At 39.6% G+C, this 18,944-nt stretch overlaps 1 protein-coding gene across 1 annotated transcript; it reads left to right on the top strand.

Moving 5' to 3' along the window:
- The first annotated feature begins 11,217 nt into the window (after positions 1–11,217).
- LOC111867769 (apolipoprotein D) lies at positions 11,218–18,408 on the top strand. The gene is made up of 3 exons (XM_023857916.2): positions 11,218–11,413; positions 12,251–12,479; positions 17,719–18,408. Exons 1-3 carry the CDS (start codon positions 11,282–11,284, stop codon positions 18,045–18,047), a joined length of 690 nt encoding a protein of 229 aa, XP_023713684.1. The 5' UTR covers positions 11,218–11,281; the 3' UTR covers positions 18,048–18,408.
- Positions 18,409–18,944: the final 536 nt, after the last annotated feature.

Below are 18,944 nucleotides of genomic sequence, written 5' to 3' on the forward strand. Positions count from 1 at the left end.
GGTGGGTACCAATGTTTCAGAGGGATGTATGGAGACTGGTATGTATGTACACTATATGTCATCACCTAGAAGACTACAATATAAACCTTTATCCCATGAAAACCCATGGTAGGTGGGTCCCTTGTCACCATGGCATGGCGCATCCACAGGTTGCAGATAGTGGAGACAGCCTCCAGATATGGAAGGTTAGTTAGTTAATGGAGAGGGTGGGTTTCCCCATGCACTTAGACCTGTATTGGTACTGGTGCTTGCCATCAGTCCCGCCCAGCCAGTGAGACCGGCTCTACTAGCTGAGAGGTATCTATAATGCTTCCCCCATCTACCAGAGGTATTAGAGACTGCTGTTGGGCAGGAAACGTCCGTAATTTGGCTCAGTGACCTCCTTTGGAGATATGATTTTCTTTTACGTGCCGTAAAGCTACAACACGGGACCCACGGCTTAAAGTCCCTCCCGGAGGACTTGTTCCCTGAATTTTTCCGCCCTTAAAAATTCGACGACCTCCGCCGGGTATTTGAACCCGCGTACTACGAGTCATGAGGTGGGAACGTTACCTCTAGACTACGGAGGCCGCTTAGATATGGAAGGTAACTGCAAATATATTGAATAAGCAGTTGTGGACAGCTGACAAGGGGTGGTCCTCCAGCGTGGGGGTTGGGCATGGGGCTAACAACAACTCACCGTAAAAAATATGCTTGTTACAAAATGTAACAAAGGGCCTTGGACCTGGATGGATTCTGTGGATAAATGACCAAAGCTAAAGGTAGTGAACATATTTGGTATGTAAGAAGGCTGTACAGGGCAGGTTTCGCTCATGACAAAGAAATATCAAAATATCGGATTTAGTTGGAGTACAGGAGTTCGGAAGGGACAGAAGAGGCACCGAGCCAGCAGGTGAATATACATTTTTCTATGGGAAGGGAAGTAAGAATCATTAATTAGGTACAGGTTTTTTCATGCATACAACAGTCATGTCAGCAGTTAAGAGGGTATAGTTTGTTAGTGATGGGATGTCTTACATAATACTAAAAGGCTGCTGGTGTGATATCATCATTCTGAATGTTCATGCCACAACAGAGGATAAAATTGATAATATTGAGGCCAGGTTCTACAAAGAACTAGAACGTGTTCACCAAATTTCCTAAATACCATATGAAAATTTTGTTAGGAGATCATAATGCCAAATTAGGTAGGGAAGACATTTTCAAACCAACAATTGGGAATGAGAGGTCACAAAATAATGATAATGGAGTTAGAGTAGTAGACTTTGCCACATCCAAAAATCTCAAATGAATAATGTTCCCACATCATAACATTCATAGATTTACTTGGATATCTGATGGAAAGGCTCACAATCAAATTGACCATAAAGAAAGCAGTCTTCTGGGATTTGGCACCGTGTATATGTGGTGTTAACCGACGTTTCGGAGGAACGTATCGCCCCCATCTTCAGGGTAGAAGAAAAAGTATAAGAAATCTGCTTTACCGTTTCTCACAGTGTTGTCGTTTGCAGATTTCTTATACTTTTTCTTCTACCCTGAAGATGGGGGCGATATGTTCCTCCGAAACGTCGGTTAACACCACATATACACGGTGCCAAATCCCAGAAGACTGCTTTCTTCATAGTCACCGCCGTGAAAGCCTCAAAATCTTACAAATTGACCATATTTTGATAGATAGGAGACAACATGCAAGTATACTAGGTGTCTGATCATTCAGGGTAGCAGATTGTGGTGGTGACCAATGTCTGGTGGTGGCAAAAGTTAGGGAGAGATTTGCTGTGAGTAAACAAATGGGGCAGATTTCATATGGGGAGGTTCAGTCCCAAGAAATGAAAAGAGATAGGTGGTAAAGAGCATTATTTTTTATATCTGAAATATGTTCATAGCTTTGGAAAACTTATGACACTGAAATGGATATTAATAGAGCTTGGGAAACTGTTAGAGAGAATATAAACCTTTCAGCTGAAGAGAGTCTAGGGCTATTATGGGTTTAAGAAATATAAGCCATGGTTCAACGAAGGATGCTCAGAATTATTAGATGAAAGGAAACAGCCAAATTGCAGTGGTTACAGGATCCAGGAAAAATAAGTGGGGATAATCTGAACAAAATGAGATGTAAAGCCAGCAAGCATTTTAGAAATAGAAAGAAGGAATATCTGAAAGAATAAATTAATGAGCTTGCAATGAACAGCAAGAACACGAACCAGCCTATAGGTAACTTAGTGAAAGATTAGAATAGTGATCTGCTTGCATATTCCCACAATGTTTTGAGTTAGTGGATGAACTCCTTCTCTCAGTTATTGAATGTACAGAGGGTCAGTGATGTTAGGTAGATAGAAATACATACAGCTGAGCTGTTAGTACCTGATCCTAATCCTTTGAGGTTGAAATTGCTATTGCAGAGTTGAAAAGGTATAAATCACCAGGTTGTGATCAAATTCTGGCAGAACTGATTCAAGCAGGATGTGAGATCCATAAACTCATTATTCTGTTTGGAATATGGAAGAATTGCCTGATCACTGGAAAGAGGGAATTATTGGACAAGTTCACAAGATGGGTGATAAAACTGTCTGTAGTAATTATGGGATATCACAAAATATTATACAATATAATCTTCTCTCAAGGTTAAGTCCATATGTAAATAAAATTACTGGGGGTCATCTTTGTGGGTTTGGACATAAGAGATCAACTACTGATCAGATCTTTTGCATTCGTCAGATACTGGAGAAAAAAGGGGAGTACAATGAAACAGTGCATCAGCTATTCATAGTCTTCAAGAAAGCTTATGATTCATTTAGGAGGGAAGTATTGTACAATATTCTTGTAGAGTTTGGGGGTACCCATAAAACTTTTAGGCTGATTAAAATGTGTTTAAATTAAATGTATAGTAAAGTCTGTGTAGGTAAACATTTGTCTGATAAATTTTCTATCCAGAATGGTCTAAGACAAGGAGATGCTTTATCACCACTCCTTTTCAACTTTGCTTTAGAATATGACATTAGGAAGGTCCAGGAAAACCAGGTGGTATTGAATTGGACAAATCAGCTGTTGGTCTGTGCTGATGATGTAATCTGCTGGGAGATAACATAAGATGCCATAAAGAAAAACACAGAAAATTTAATTGATGCTAGTAGGGAGGTTGCTCTGGAAGTAAACACAGATATAATTAAGTGTATGTTCCTGTCTCATCACAAGAATGCAGGACAAACTCGTGATATAAAGATAGCTAACATATCCTTTGAAAATATGGCACAGTTCAAAATATTTGGGAACAAGAGTAACAAATCAAAACCTGATTCAGGAGAAAATTAAGAGGATTGCGTTCATGTAATGCTTGGTACCATTCATTCCAGAACCTTTTTGTCTTCTAGTCTGCTCTCTAAAAACATAAAAATTAGAACATAAAAACTATAATTTTGCCTCTAGTTCCTTATGGGAGTGAAACTTGGTCACTGACTTAAAGGTAGGAGCATAGACTGAGGGTGTTTGAGAACAGGGAGGGAAGATAACATTTGGACTGAAAGAGAGATGAAGTGATGGGAGGTTAGAGAGGACTTCATAATGAGGAGCTTCACAACTTATTCACTTCACGAAAGAGAATGATCAGATCAAGGAGAATGAGATGTGCAGGGCATGTAGCATAACTGGGGGAGAAGAGGAACGCATATAGGATGTTGATAGGAAAGCCAGAAAGAATGATACCACTAGGAAGACCAAACTGTAGGTGGGTGCATAATATTAAAATGGATTTGAGAGAAATAGGATGGGGTGGTATGAATTGCATTGATCTGGCTCAGGACAGGGACTAGTGGAGGGCTCTTGTGAACATGGTAATGAACATTCGGGTTCCATAAATTGCTGTAAATTTCTTTAGTAGCTATACAGTTGTTGGCTTCTCAGGAAGGGCTCCCCTTCATGAAGTTGGTTATCACATGAAAACCTCAAATCACATATATGGCTCAGTATAAAAGCCAGTGGTGGGCTCTGATAGTAGCAGTATTTGAACGTTTGTGTTCTTATAATATACAGTTATCGTTACTCAGTACTTCTTATTTCATAATCAAAGGCAACATGCATGTTTGTTTCTTCACTGCAGCAAATCAGTGTTAGTCACTTCTGGTTCTGAATGAGGTCTGTTTGCATAAGAGTTCACTTGTGAAATAAATCACAAAACACACACCACTGAAGATGTATTAGAGTTTACATTTATTTCTACCACAGACTTCAAGTGGGTTAGGTGAGTAGTATCATAGCTGACTTGTATGCAGAAGGTATCTGGTTCAGGTCATGACAGTGGATCCAGTGGCCTGGATATTTTTTATAGTTTTTTGGGCCCTTCAAGTGAATTCCAGGACAGGAACTGAAATAGAATATCACGTATTCCGAAGTAATCTTTATTCACTGTCTATAGAAATCCGAACATCTCATTAGTAACATGCAGTTGATATATCATTAGTAAATAATTTACTAGGGAGAGTCAGTAACTAGGTCATAAATGGAAGTAAAACGGCTCTGATGGACGTAATAGGCTCTCTATGTGTATCATTAGGTAGCAGCGCAGTCCATAACTGATCCCAAAGATGTCTGCTTGCTCATGGGTTGTTCGGCGACAGTCTTCGTGGATGAGTTGTTGAATTTTTTCAACATTTTCTGTCGTTTTTCTGGTGCTTGGTCTCCCTGAACCTTCATCTTCAACTGACACTCGAACAACCTTGAAATGTGAATGCCATATGAAAACCGTTGTCTGGCTTAAAGAATGTTCTCCAAAAGTCTCACGAAGCATTCCAGGAGGTTCGGTAGTGGATTTACCAAGCTTCACGTAAAACTTTATGCAGACACATTGTTAGATTTTGCCATCCATCGCAGACAAAACGAAACACGAAGAAGAAAGAGCACTCATGTAAAAAACAATGCTTGCTCACAGCGCGGTGCCACATGGCAGATTGGTGCAATAGGCTTAAGGAAGTGTGACCTTGGCCTCCCCTCTCATCTTCTTTCACAGGAGCAGTTACAGCAATAATAATCCGGGAACTTTCTGATACCACGTCATACGTCAAGAAATAAATGTTTCTTCCATGTTAGAACATCACATGTTTTCGTTTTATACTCATTTATTACTAGATACTGACTCTCTAGCATAAGAATAAGTCATATAAAAACAATGCTTTGCTTGATCTTCTTGTTGACCATACCCAATTTTAGGCCATTTTATTTATATAGATGTTATATTACTTGCACAGTGTATAAGATGAAAGAGACGATGATATATCATGTCCTCCTGTTTCCATTTGTCTGCCCACTTGGGTGTTTCATCTTCACAACTATAGAATGGATTGTGATAGTGGTTGATATTTGAGTGTACAGCTGTTGAGTGAATTTAATTTTGGTCTGTATTAGTTTAGTGCAACTACTACTTTATGTGAAGCTCAAATAAAATGTTATTATTTTTCTTAGAGTACTCATACAAATATTTGGGACATTGCGTTACGTTACGTTACAATACATTTTTAAAATTCTGCCAGAGCTTATACTATCAACATGTTCTTAACAAAAGTTATGTGTCAAATTTGTAGTTTTTTGATAATTGCTTCACTTCTCTTACATTCTGAAAGAACGTATCCCAAAGTCCTGCTCATGAAAAATCATGAAATACTAGTATTATGTTATGCATTGTTCATTGCCCATTGTCTGAATCATATACAAGGCATTTTGGTAGATCACTTTTCCATCTTCAGATGATTGGTTGTCATGAGTCTGTTAACAGATTCTTCTTATTCTTCTTTAAAATTAGTTGGAACAGTTGATATAGTACCCAGGGTCTTTTGAATACTGAGTTAATATGTTGAACAACTAAAGAAAATGGCGTCTGAACTTCCTTTCTTATGGTGCACCATTCCAATAACACAAAGAATGACGTACTCAAAGGCGGTGTTCCAGAACCTCTTGTGGTATATGCAGCCTGTGGGTGATCACAGAATCACATACTGCATAGGTCTACAGGAAAATTGGTAAACAGACAGTCAGGGGAAAAGTTGTTCCAGTGATGCAAAATGTAAACAGACGCTGTATAAATATACTCGTATTTTTTGGAGAAACACAAACATTTGGTTATGGCAATGATGGGAAAAATTTTCAGTATTTGGACTATACTGGAGTAACCTAATTGTGTTCACATAACAAAATCATGATTATTAGTCCACTGACCTGATCTACTGACAGGGTTGTTAAATAAATCAAGAATGAATAAATATACAGACAAAACTCACATGTGAGGTTTGAAGTTCTGACTGCAATGATTATGAAGAGCACTCTCTTCTGTTATATGACATCATGTAGCCTGATAGAAGTTACTGATGTTCCTCCGAAACTTTGGTTGATTTCTGCTACACTACATGGCATCGAGTTCCAGAGGACAGTACTCTTCATAAGAATCTTACTATTTGGGAAAATTAATCTGAGTTCGTTTTAAAGAATTGTTGCTACAATATCGATTTTTTTGGTTGGTCGATTTCTTCTGAAGGGCTGATTTTGATGCTTGGTGGTAGTTTTACATAGTAACTTTAGTCCTTGTCCTCATTTCAAGTATAGTCCAGATCGATACATTTACCTCGATATAACCCTGGTATCATTCAGCCCTATCAGTCTCGACCCTAGTCTATTTAAGTTCTTAGAAAACTTGTAATATTTCAGGTTTAATAGCAAGTAACAACTTACAACATTTTGGATATTCCTTTTTAGTAAATTTTTTTAAAGTCACATATACTTACCGGCTAATTTTAAAATTTGGGCTCGCTACCTGGGCCACGTCAGGAGAGGAAGTAAATGAGGGGTTGCAAAAGTACGGTATTGACAGTTTCATGTGTGAATATAATACAGAGTTGCTTAGAGTTCCAGAAGTAATATATTTTACTGAAACCATTTGTGTAACATAAAAGAATCTTGTAATTTTCTGCATGTGTTTTACAGATTCTGATGGTTCGGAATTATGATCACATTAAGTAATGTTTTCTGACGTGTGTTGTTTATGTCTAATTGTCGAGAAACAACTATGAGAACGGTTATCACTTACTTCCACTGCATCGGAAAAGGAAAGATGATAAGTTCGAGTGAAAATGGAGCGAGAAGCAATGTACCCACAGCAGGCCTCCTCAGCGCTATACAAGTGACACCTAGAGTTTCGCGAGGCTTTGTGTTTGGGCTTAGTTGGTGGTGCAGTCAGTAACAGACCTACCGATAAACGGTAATGAACCTCCGAGTATCATAAGAGGAGGGGAATTTCTTGACTAGCCGAGTGTCTGTTAGCTTCATAAAAATACAAGATTAAAGTTTTCACGGCCGTGAATATGGAGAAAGCAGTCTTATGGGATGTGGTGCGGTGTACATATTGTATTAACCGACGTTTCGGAGGCACACGGTAGCATAGTTGGTTGAGGAGCTATGCTACAAGCAGGAAGGTCGCGGGTTCAAGTCCCGATGAGGTCACTGGATTTTTTCTTCAATTGACCTAATCCTTCCAGCCGCACTATGGCCCTGGGGTCGACTCCGCCTCTAACAGAAATGAGTATCAGGAATTAATTAAATAATTTTCCTGGGGAGTAAAGCGCGGCCGGCGCGTAAGGCTGATAACCTTGCCGCCATCTTTGAGCCTATTGTCTAGAAAATGTGGGACCCTCAACGTCTCACAACCCTATGGGCCTTCACGGCCTGGTACAGGGATACCTTTACTTTTTATGCAAATTAATAAAATAATGGAAAACAATCACTCACTCACTCATGTAGTTGAGCTTTTCTTGAGAAGCTACCCAAGAACTTCCCAGCATTTTATGGAACCTGAAGGTTCATTACCGTGTTCACAACAGCCCTCCACTGGTCCCTATCCTGAACCACATCAATCCAATCCATACCATCCAATTCTATTTCTCTAAGATCCATTTTAATATTGTCCACTCATCTAAGCTTTGATCTTCCCAGTGGTCATTTTCCTTCTGGCTTTCCAACCAATATCCTATATGAAGGAAAGCAATAGGTGATTAAAATTATCCGATTAACCAAAGCTACAAAGTTGCTGATTATGAAATCGTAAAATATATCGATGGACATCCTGGATTATCCAAGATGCCTGAAAATCAGAATCGTCAGAGGGATTTTTGTGAAATATCTCCATATCGAATTTCAATAGAAGTGGCAGTTATAGCATAGTTGGAAAAGTAAGTTTTCTGCCTTATGTAAATTAGGCTTTATGATGAAGTAATGGCTAAAAATCATAATCGCTCACCATATTTCGGTGGAAATCTCCGATATAGAGTTTCGTCAAAATCTGTCAGACGGTTTATATGTTAAGGGGAAAAGCCCATTCATGGCTGACTGGGAACTAGGTTTTATTACGGATTAGTATGGCTAAATATCTGGATTGCACAACAGCGTTTGGTGAAATAATTCTGCATCGAATATTTCATCAAAATGTACGATATGACATTGCTTCTGGAATACACGGAAAGATTCATATACGGCTTTGCGTAATCCAGGCTTGATTATGAATGACGTTACCGGTTAGGTGGAAGCCTCCCACATCGAATTTGAACAAAACATATGAAAATCTATATCCCTGATGTTACTCATAGGAAGATGGAGAGAGATGCGGACATACGTTATATCCACATAAGACGCTTTTTAAGAGTCCTATGGTCTGGGCTGTAATTCGCTTAGTGGCGGCTGGAGTCCAACTGGATCCACTCGGCACGGCGGCCACTAATTGGCCTATTGTACCTGCCCCGGGTGATTATGATGATAGAGAATTTAGTGGAATGAAGATTGGCAGGGAAAACCGAAGTACTCGGAGAAAACCGGTCCCAGCGCCACTTTGTGCACCACAAATACCACTTGACCGGACCCGGGATCGAACTCGGGGCGCCGCGGTGGGAAGCCAGCGACTAACCACTTGAGCTATGGCGCGGCCTCATGGTCTAGGCTGTAAAGTCGTGTGTTCCACTAGAAGTTTATTTCCATTTCGCAAGGAACTTTTGTTTCCATTTTCAAGATCGAAGAGTAAGCCACGAAAGTAGCCAGCAAGAAGTAAGGGGCAAACAAAGATTTACAGCAACAATTTTTAATCAAGCGATTTAGCGAATATTACATAGTGTCTTATATAAGCTAAGAAGGGGGGTATTCGCAGTAAATAATAAAATATACGCACATTCTAAAATGTAATGTTCTACAACCCTAAAGTTGAACATAGCAGTTTTATGGTTGGTATTGTCACGTATCCTGGTAAAGCGACAAGAAGCTAATAGCTTTCCGATTAGATGAATCGATTTATTGGACAATTTCATTAGGCGGAACTACAGATAATTATAACACACTCAAATTACTTTAGCTATAAGACACAATAAAGGTCTTCAACGTCTGCTTGCTTGAAGGATGTCTGCCTCTCGAAATCACGCTAGTCCTCCTCTGACTTCACTTGCGTCTTCTTCTCCTTCTGACTCCTCGCTTCTTGCTTCTGAACTGGCCTCCAATTATACCTGCTAGTCGGCTGGGGTAGCAGAGTTCTGGTTTTCATTTCCGTGGTAACGGTCTGCCTATATACGCGATGTCGCATGAACGTGTTTACAATTTTCACCCAGACACCGATGCATTCACTGCTCCTTGATATAGAAGAAACGTGACTGCCGAGCCATTGTCTAGCAATGGACGCCAGCTCTGACTCCGATATTCCGGCTTTTAGGCGGCACGTTACAATAATTTCGCTTTTTGGGTGATTACACTGTGTGGATATGGGCGATGTTACTGACGTTTCTGAGGTACATGCTGACTTCATCTTCGGAATTCACCCTAAAATTGAGGCAGAACGTACCTCCGAAACGCCAGTAACATCGCCCACATCCATGCGATATAATCACCCAAAGCTGAATTAACGTCTGAAGTTCAAAGCAAGTAAAGATGTCCCTGGGCTTGACTAATGAAGCACTACGCCGTGAAGACGTACGGGGGAGTGAATGTATACATCCACCTATTCTTGGCCTCGGCACTAGTAGGAGGTGGGTTGTTAGCTTCACGCCCGGAGAAAGAGCCCCCGATACCCACTGGATAGGAGGCATAGATAACGTGGAGAGAAGAAAAATCTAAACACTGCCAGGACTTGAAGTCCGACCCTTCGGTCGTACAGCCCGTAGCTAGTCACTATACCGACTGCGCTATCGTGTCTACCAACATTTGAATTTAACCACCATGAAAGCTTAAAATAAAACAACCAGACTCACTCACCTCCAGCTAGTGCCGAGGTAAAGAATACGTGGATCTATACATCTACTCCCTTATACACCTTCATGGATTAGTGCTTAATTAGTTCAGCGCAAGGAGAACGTTACGTTAACTAAGTGGATTTTAAAGTAACATGTGGTGGTGGGTGGAGAATAAATTGCATTCATCTGGCTAGGGACAGGGATCACTGTCGGGCTCATGTGAACATAGTCATGTATCTCCGGGTTCCATAAATGGTGGAGCTGGCTTTAAATAAATATATGACTGTGTGTATATATATAGGCCTGCAGACCTATATATGATTGGAATTTATTACGCGATGAAACAGATATCACCCATTCATTTATGTGTGTGAATAAAATTTAAATAATATTGTCACATGTAAGGACATGAGGTAGTGTAGTTGGTTGAACACTATGCTACAAGCAGGACGGTCGCTGGTTCGAGTCCCGATGAGATGGATTCTTTTTTTTCAGTTGACCTAATCCTTCCAGTCGCACTATGGCCTCGGGGTAGACACAGCCGCTACCAGAAATGAGTACCAGAAATCATCCTGGAGGGTAAATGGCCGCCGGCGCGTAAGGCTGACAACCTTACTGCCATCTGTGAGCCGATTTTCTAGAGAAAATGTTGGAGCCCCGACGTCTCACATCCCTATGGGTCTTCACGGCCTGTTACAGGGATAGTTTACCTTTTTCTTACCTTGTCACGTGTAATCCGCCAGGTTCTTGTTTTTCGTGGTTTGTTTCAAATCGTGCTAAATGGTGTCGAACATGATAAGTTTGTTTCTGTAAAATTGAAGTTTTAATTTAAACCCGAGAAGTAACCACTGCCATACCGCACGCAAAGGGGCTCCGTTTCAAGAATGCTACGAACAATTGTGGATGCAAGGAACGATGCAACACTATGCGTCATTATCGGCAGAACTGCGTGCTATCTGTGCGTCTCCTCCCACTCTTGAGATCCGGCATCGACAGTCAGCTGAAGTAAGACTACGCATCGGCAGGCAAGCCTCAGCAAGATGTCGCCTAGGTTCCTCTGTACTCTCATCATTGTACTGGGGTTCGTGTCCTGCGGGCTTCCCGCTAAGAGACGAGAAGATAAGACCAAGTGTCCTCATGTGAAGGCCATAAGAAACTTCGATCTTCACGAGGTAATATTATGAAGTTAATTTTCGAGCATAACATGTGAAACAAGTATTAAAAGCATTCGCTTTTTGTGTGGCAGGCACACGTAGGATTCTAAATGATTAAATAGAGGAATACAAATAAGCAGCAGCAGCAGTCAGAACGCTGCTTGTTGCTGTATACCTTCTTCGCTTCAGACAATGGAGAATGTCCAATACAATATTGTTTCAGCTAGTTGCCTGCGATTTTTGTATGCACGTGAAACTTGGTCTCTGATATTATAGGAGAAACTTAGACTTGGGGTGTTTGAGAGCAGACTGCTGAGGAGAATATTTGGAACGAAACGGGATAATATAATAGTAGGTCGAATGGAAGTGCATAATGAAGACCTTCATAACATGCACTCCTCGCAAAATATAACTAGAATTACGAAGTTCAGGTGGATGAGATGGGCACGGTATTTAGCACACATAAGGAGAAGAAGAATTTATTCAAGTTTTTAGTGGGAAAGCCGAAAGGAAAAGGACTACTAGGAAGTGCTAGACGTAAAAGGGCGGATCGTATTAAAATGAATCTTAGAGAAATAGGAAACGGTATGAGCTGGATTTATCAGGCTTAGGATAGAGGCCAGTGGAGGACTCTTATGAACACGGAAATTAACATTCTGACACAATAAAGCATTCGGAATTTCCTGAGTGGTTGAACGACTGTTGGTTTCTCAACAAATGCTCGGCACCATGTTAGATCTTGTGGCCCGGATGTTAGAGGGTTTCCGACGTTGCATAGTATCAATACTGACAGTGTCGTTGAACAATCAGCATAAGAAGAAAGAGGAATAGCTAGATCTTTGATTGCATTGGCAGTTGCTGGGGTCGTGGTTCGTGGTACAGTACTTCGCGAGTTCGGAAGAGGCGTTGTCCTACGGCTGCATGCGGCCCGTGTTCTCGATGTCATCAGACCGACTGGAGGTCTCCATGAACTTCACATACACCTTCACTGACGACCCGGCAGCCGAGCTCCTTTACGGCAACATAACCTGGGAGATCCCCAATCCCAGCAGACCGTCTCATTGGGTCCATGCTGAAGACACATGTAAGTCTGGTTGTGAAGATGACAAATTAAGTTCGAATCAAGATATGCTACCAGTTGCCGAGAAAATACTAAAGTAGTTTATATTCATACATTTACTCGTAGTTGCTCACGTGACAATAAACTTGTGTTACACACTAGTAAGGAGATTGGTGCAGAAATTAATGCAGAGAAAACTAAGTAGATTATGTGTGCATGTCTCGTCGCCAGAATACAGGACAAATCATAACTAATAAATCCTTTGTAAATGTGGCCGAAATTCGATTATTTTTAACCATAGTAACAAATTATTTTAGATAACTAAGAAACTCAGAGTAGTAAATTGAATTCGGCTCAATTCAAGACCTTAGCTTCCCTGCCCATATATAGTGAGTGGGTGAATGCGTGTGTTTAAAGGCACTTCAGCGTCTACTGCTACCTACACAGGGATAAATGGGAACCTAAAAATTATTTACTAAACCCGATATTTAATAAAACAAACATTAATATTTGTAAAACTATAGGTATGATGGTCTAAGAGAAGTGTGAAAAATTTTAAATAGGAACGAAGTTAAATGTTCGGTTAAAAGTTTCTCACATTTAAAAATCTAAAAATTGAAAATTGTTACTATTTATTTATATGAAACTTTCGTCTCATCTTGAAGGAAGAATATGTACGTGTATTTAAGGTGTTTGGGAAGAAGTTGCAAAGGTAATATTTGGACTTCAGTCAGTGGAAGTGACAGGGGATGAAACGAGTACATATTAAGGAGCTGCATTCTTTGATCTCTCCATTATATATTATTGAAGTAAACGTATAAATGATGATGGAAAAAACGGAAATATTAGCACGGGAATTAAATTCAGTATCAAATGGGTTCGGAAATACGGAATGGAAGAGGCTATTTATGACAGTAAGGAATAATATCAAAATGGAACTTCAGGCCACAGGTTTCGAGGATTTTGCCCATATTCAGCTGGCTCAGGAAAGAAAATAGTGGCTGAATGTTTTTTCACGCTGTACTGAACATTTGAGAAATAGATCTTAGAGAGATAGGATGGGAAAGTATGGAATGGATTGGTCTGGCTCAGGACAGGGTCCAGTGGAGGGCTTTTTTGAACACGGCAATGAACCTTCGGGTCCCATAAAATGCTGGGAAATTCTAGAGTAGCTGCAGAATTTGTGGCTCCTCAAGAAGGGCTCAGCTCCATGAGTAAATAAGTAAATAGTGAACATTCGAGTCTCAAAAACAGTGGAGAATTTCTGGACCAGCTGACCGAAATCAGTTCTTTAAAAAGGGCTCTGCAAGATAGAGTTGCTTATTTTTAAAAATGCTAGAAATTTTCGAATTTGTATAGAATACCTGCAATAAACACTCACAGGGAGATTACGATCATTTATACAATCCAAAGAAACAAGAGTTTCCCGGATAAGCGAATATAAACATGTACCCTGTTTCGGGTCCGGTTCTAGCTGCTGTCGGCTAGTAGTGTAGTGTCTTAACATTTTGATATGTAAATATTCTACGTCAGTAATTATGACGGAATTCTTAAATGGTCCTCTAGCAGAGATCACCAGGATAAATGCCTACTGTTGTAGTTCAGTCAATCTGTCCCACTCTACAGCCAGGACAGAGGAGCAAGTTTTCAGTTTTGTCTGAACTACTGCATGATGTCAGAATTATACATTTCTGAGTATCTCATTCCAATAAACACAGTCACTGAAGATTCTTATCTGCTGGGATGTAACGAGGTGTATGGAGCTCTGCTTACTGCCAGCGTCATGCTGGTTTCTTGCTTGTCTTATTCTTTGAACCCTAAGATGGATGCGACATGTTCCTCCGAAATGTAGGTTGATTTTCAGCGGTCTATGCAACGTTAATTCCAGAACAACCGCTGTGTTTCAAATCCTAGCAGTAGAGTAATTCTTGTTAAGTTAATAATCTATCTGGTAAATTGCTTCTGACCCCTGCCAGCACAGTCATTTTTGGTTTCGGGCTCTGCGGGACCCATGAGCTAATAGTCGGTCAGCTCTATCCTTTTATGAGATCACATAAGGTTTCTTGTAATGTTCACAAACGCTCGACATCTCACACTGCCGTGATGCTAGACGAATCAGTTTCAGATACTCAAGAGCTGTTTATCTAAGATCCATTATAACATTATCCTGTCATTTATTCCTAGGTATTCCAAATATAGTGAAACCTCATTAATTCTGAGCCCGTGATAACTAGGACAAGGTTTATATTGGCGCATTACTGCCTTGATGATCATATTGCCGCGATCGGCGATTTCAAACTACGGCGTGTAGCGCTAGCATAGATGACGGTAGATACATGAAGACCTCACGTCAAATATGAAGGCTATTTTAAAAAATATTTAAAATTAAAACATACTAGATCTAGAAAACCGGCCTAGATAATATAGGTTCGCAGAGAGTTAACATAAAATTGTCTACGTTCACGTGAACAGGGCGTGTTAAGTGTTTTAGTAGACCTTTCTTTTTCGTTTTAGCGTTTTAGTAGTGAATTTTACGTCTGTTAAAATAAGTGCTACAGGAAAATACAATATTCTAACTCTCCAAGAAAAAAAAAATTGGAAGTTTTAAACAAACTTGATCCTGCTGCTTATCTTCAGAATGTAACGAATCAGCATGGTGTAAGTAGGTCCACCTTATATGATATTAAAAAAAATCGTAAATGAACATCTGAATTTGTGTTGAAACAGGATAATTCATGTAGTAATGAAGCCGAAAACTGGAAAAGAACAACTGGACCACAAACCAAAAAAATTCATTTTTTAAACATCATCTCAATAATATTAAGTAATACTAAGTAATTTATTTTATGATATGAAATCTAAATTTCGAAATAAAGTCATATTGCCTAAAAGAACACGTGAAGTCCATTTTATAATTTATCTGATCATATTTTCAATATCACTTCTATAATTCTGACTTTCACTATTTTGCACAAGGGTTCGCTCCCAATTAGTCAGAATTAGTGAGGGCTAACTGAGGTTTCTTCCCTGTAGACTTTCCAACAAAAATTCTGCATGGTTTTATCACTCTCCGATACGTGTCCTGCTTGCGGCACGCTTGCTTGTCTTACTCTTCGGATCTGAAGATGGATGAAGTATGTTTCTTCTAAACGCCCGCGTAATATTCTACCAGATTATACAGTGTCATATCGCAGAGATTTGTACTCCTCAGCTTCCTGATTTGATCAGGCTAGTATTTTTAAGCTAAAAATCACGAAACTAAAATTGTGAGCTATTTTGTCTGAAAATTATAAATTCCTTTTATTACAGTTTGTCGTTCTATAAACCGTTTCGCCCCCAAGTAAATGTCGACACACTTTAAAAATCAATATAAATGTTCGTATTCAAATACTTGATTGCAACAAAATTATATTCAGGAATTGGATTTAGTCGTAGGAAGAACGTGTCACGTGTGAAGGACGTCTCTCTCTTTACGTCATATTAATTTTATACATTATATGATGAGTATGAGATCTGATGTTTTCACGGCGGTGAATTTTCATATTACAGTTTTTTGACATCGTACAAATTGGGTAAAGCACATCAATATTTCATAGGAAATGTAAGCTCCGTTATTCAGGTTAGAAGCGTACTCTGAAATGAAATCAACCTTGAAGATGGAGCCAATAAATCCAAACTTTGCAATCGTCTAACAGACCAGAAGACAATTTAACCTTTACGAGATCTGTTTAATATCGACCTCTCTTCCAGGCTTTTATTAACCTACTGAGTTTGATATTGTGTTTTGTTTAGTTATTTGCCAGTGGAGAGAAAATCCATTCGAAATGCAATCTTAGTAGCAGTAACAACAGGAAGGGCAGTCGCCGGAAACAAGATTACAGGCTTTCCTGTAGGTTCTTTCCATTAATAAAGCCATCCAAGTTAATTGTAAATGTCACACTCAAACAAAGCCAGTATTGCTTTCGAAGATGATGCTAATAAAATATTAATGCTGTTACTAGAATTTAAGCTACGTAGGATTTGAGATTTTCACAGCGATAGTTATGAAAAACTGCCATCTTCTTGGACATAGCGCCGTGTAGTCCGTATAAGAACCGACGTTTCGGAGGAACATATCACCTCCATTTTCAGGGTTGAAAATCAGCCGAACAGAGCCCTGTAAATTTGTTATCCCGACTGACAGCTCATTCTACCTAACTATCTGCTCTCGCTGATTTCTTACTCGGCTGATTTTCGACCCTGAAGATGGAGGCGATACGTTCCTCCGAAACATTGGTTCATATACGGACTACACGGCGCTATATCCCAGAAGATGGCAATTTTTAAGCTAATAGTCTGGCGCCGGTATGGAGACTTGCAGCTTAGTTGTGTCTGTCTCTCCGCCCTTCTCTTCACATGTAACTGCACCAGAATTCGCTGAACAGATTTCGTGGAGTATAATAATGGGAAGTTTTACTAAAATCTGTCGACACACTCGAATTTTTGTTCATAGCTGAAAATAATTATGTACATTTTACAAGAAGATGAACTAATTCACAGTTTGTCGGATAAACAAATATTTTGAAGAAGGTTGTAGAGAAAAATGAGACACATTTGATGTTAATGCATTCACGAATTGAAAATACATACACAGTTATCGAGGCAACTTCCCAGAAATTTTTCAGTATTTGTATACTCGTATTATATAATTTCGTTGTCTGTCATACAAATATAAATATTATATTAAGTTTGTGGTCATGCTGAATCATTGTCTGCCCATAATAGGTTCTATATAAAAATATATCTCTCTGCACTGTTTAGTTCTCTAATTTGGAATGTAGCAGAACAAAGAGCCCTCGTCCGTCTCATATTCTTATACGAGCTTCTACCTTACTTTTTCACATATCAGTGGCACCGATGAGGTCACTGGATTTTTTCAATTGACCTAATCCTTCCAGCCGCACTCTGGGGTTCACTCAGCCTCTAACAGAAATCACTACCAGGAAATAATTAAATAATTACACACCGTGTAATGTGAAGGCAACGGTAAATAAACTAAAAATAAACAAAATATATCCACTGCAGTGCGGACTCTTCCTACTGGGGTTCATCGTAGGTTTTCTCAGCGCTTTGGGGAGAGTGCCGGTACGATTGGTTTACTCCGAAACAGGCCGTGGTCGCTTCGATCCCCAATATTTCCATTTTCAATATGAAACTATCCTTCGATTTCATTTGACGATACTTAATATTTGCAGCTGTTACAGCGTATTTTGATTGTTGGCAGACGAAGGCGTGTACAACACGTACGTACTGGACTCCGACTACAAGTCTTGGGCTCTACTCCTGCACTGCGCTGAGAAATCCAAAAGCCCCAGGTACTTGTCCAGCTTTATCATGAGCCGACAACCGATTCTGGCACCAAATGTGGTCACGTACCTCAGAGAGAAATTGCCCCGCTATGACATAGACCTCGCATATATGTTCCCCATGACCCAGACCAATTGCTCGAACACCAACCGAGAATCAGGCCTCGACCGTGATACTGTCAGGTACGTCATTAAACAGTCGGAATCGAATAGAAGGCATCCTATGAAGCGTTTGCACAAGCCTTGAGTCGGGACAGCCTGACAAGTATAGTGAAATCACCTGCAGCGGAATTTTGTCTGGATGAAAAATTGCAACTTGATTGTAAAATTATTTAAAGCATGGAATGTTTGCATTCATACTTAGCAATGGCTGGTATGTAATGACGTATTGTGATGGTAACATGTCATCTTATTCTTCAACAGGTGTTTGTGGTTTGTAAGATGAAAATTTTTAATCACTTCAACTATCCTTTGTTGCTTTACTACTCATTCCTGTTTCATACGGCTTATGTTTGTATAGCCCTATGTGCCTGTATATTTGTACGTGTGTGTGTGTGTGTCTATATTCCTTAAATTACGTTCAAAACTAACTGTTTTTATATTAAAATCTTTATTAATATTATGCCATCAAAGATTATTTTAAATTCCCAACGTCCATGAATTCCAAAGCTGTTGCAGTGAGTACATTTGAACGGGAGCAAGGCCAGGAAGAAACATTATAGTGCCTCGAAATGTTGTACGATGGTTGATGTAAAACATTTCAAACATGTTTAAACTGTTCTTATATCAAGCAGAAAAATTACATGACTACTGCTCGAAATTTACGTCCACATTTCAATCGGATAATGATATATATACATTGGCATTAGTAGTTTGATGTCATCATGAACTATAAATAGACCTCTACCCTCAGATGCTTTATGTCTTTGTTTGTTACAGTATCACATTTATGGAGACAGCAGGAATTTTAATGTTGTATCTAACAAACTGGTAGATATTGGAAGTGAACAAACCCTAAACAGAAAATAAAAATAAACAAACTCGCGGCTTTAGTCCGCAAGCAAACTATACCTACAGAGCGACCGCCGCTTGTCGGCGAAGTTAATGTCAACTTTTGCGGATAGAGGGTGTCGCGTGGTCAGCG

Source organism: Cryptotermes secundus, unplaced genomic scaffold (assembly GCF_002891405.2).
Source record: "Cryptotermes secundus unplaced genomic scaffold, Csec_1.0 scaffold116, whole genome shotgun sequence".
NCBI lineage: Eukaryota > Metazoa > Arthropoda > Insecta > Blattodea > Kalotermitidae > Cryptotermes > Cryptotermes secundus.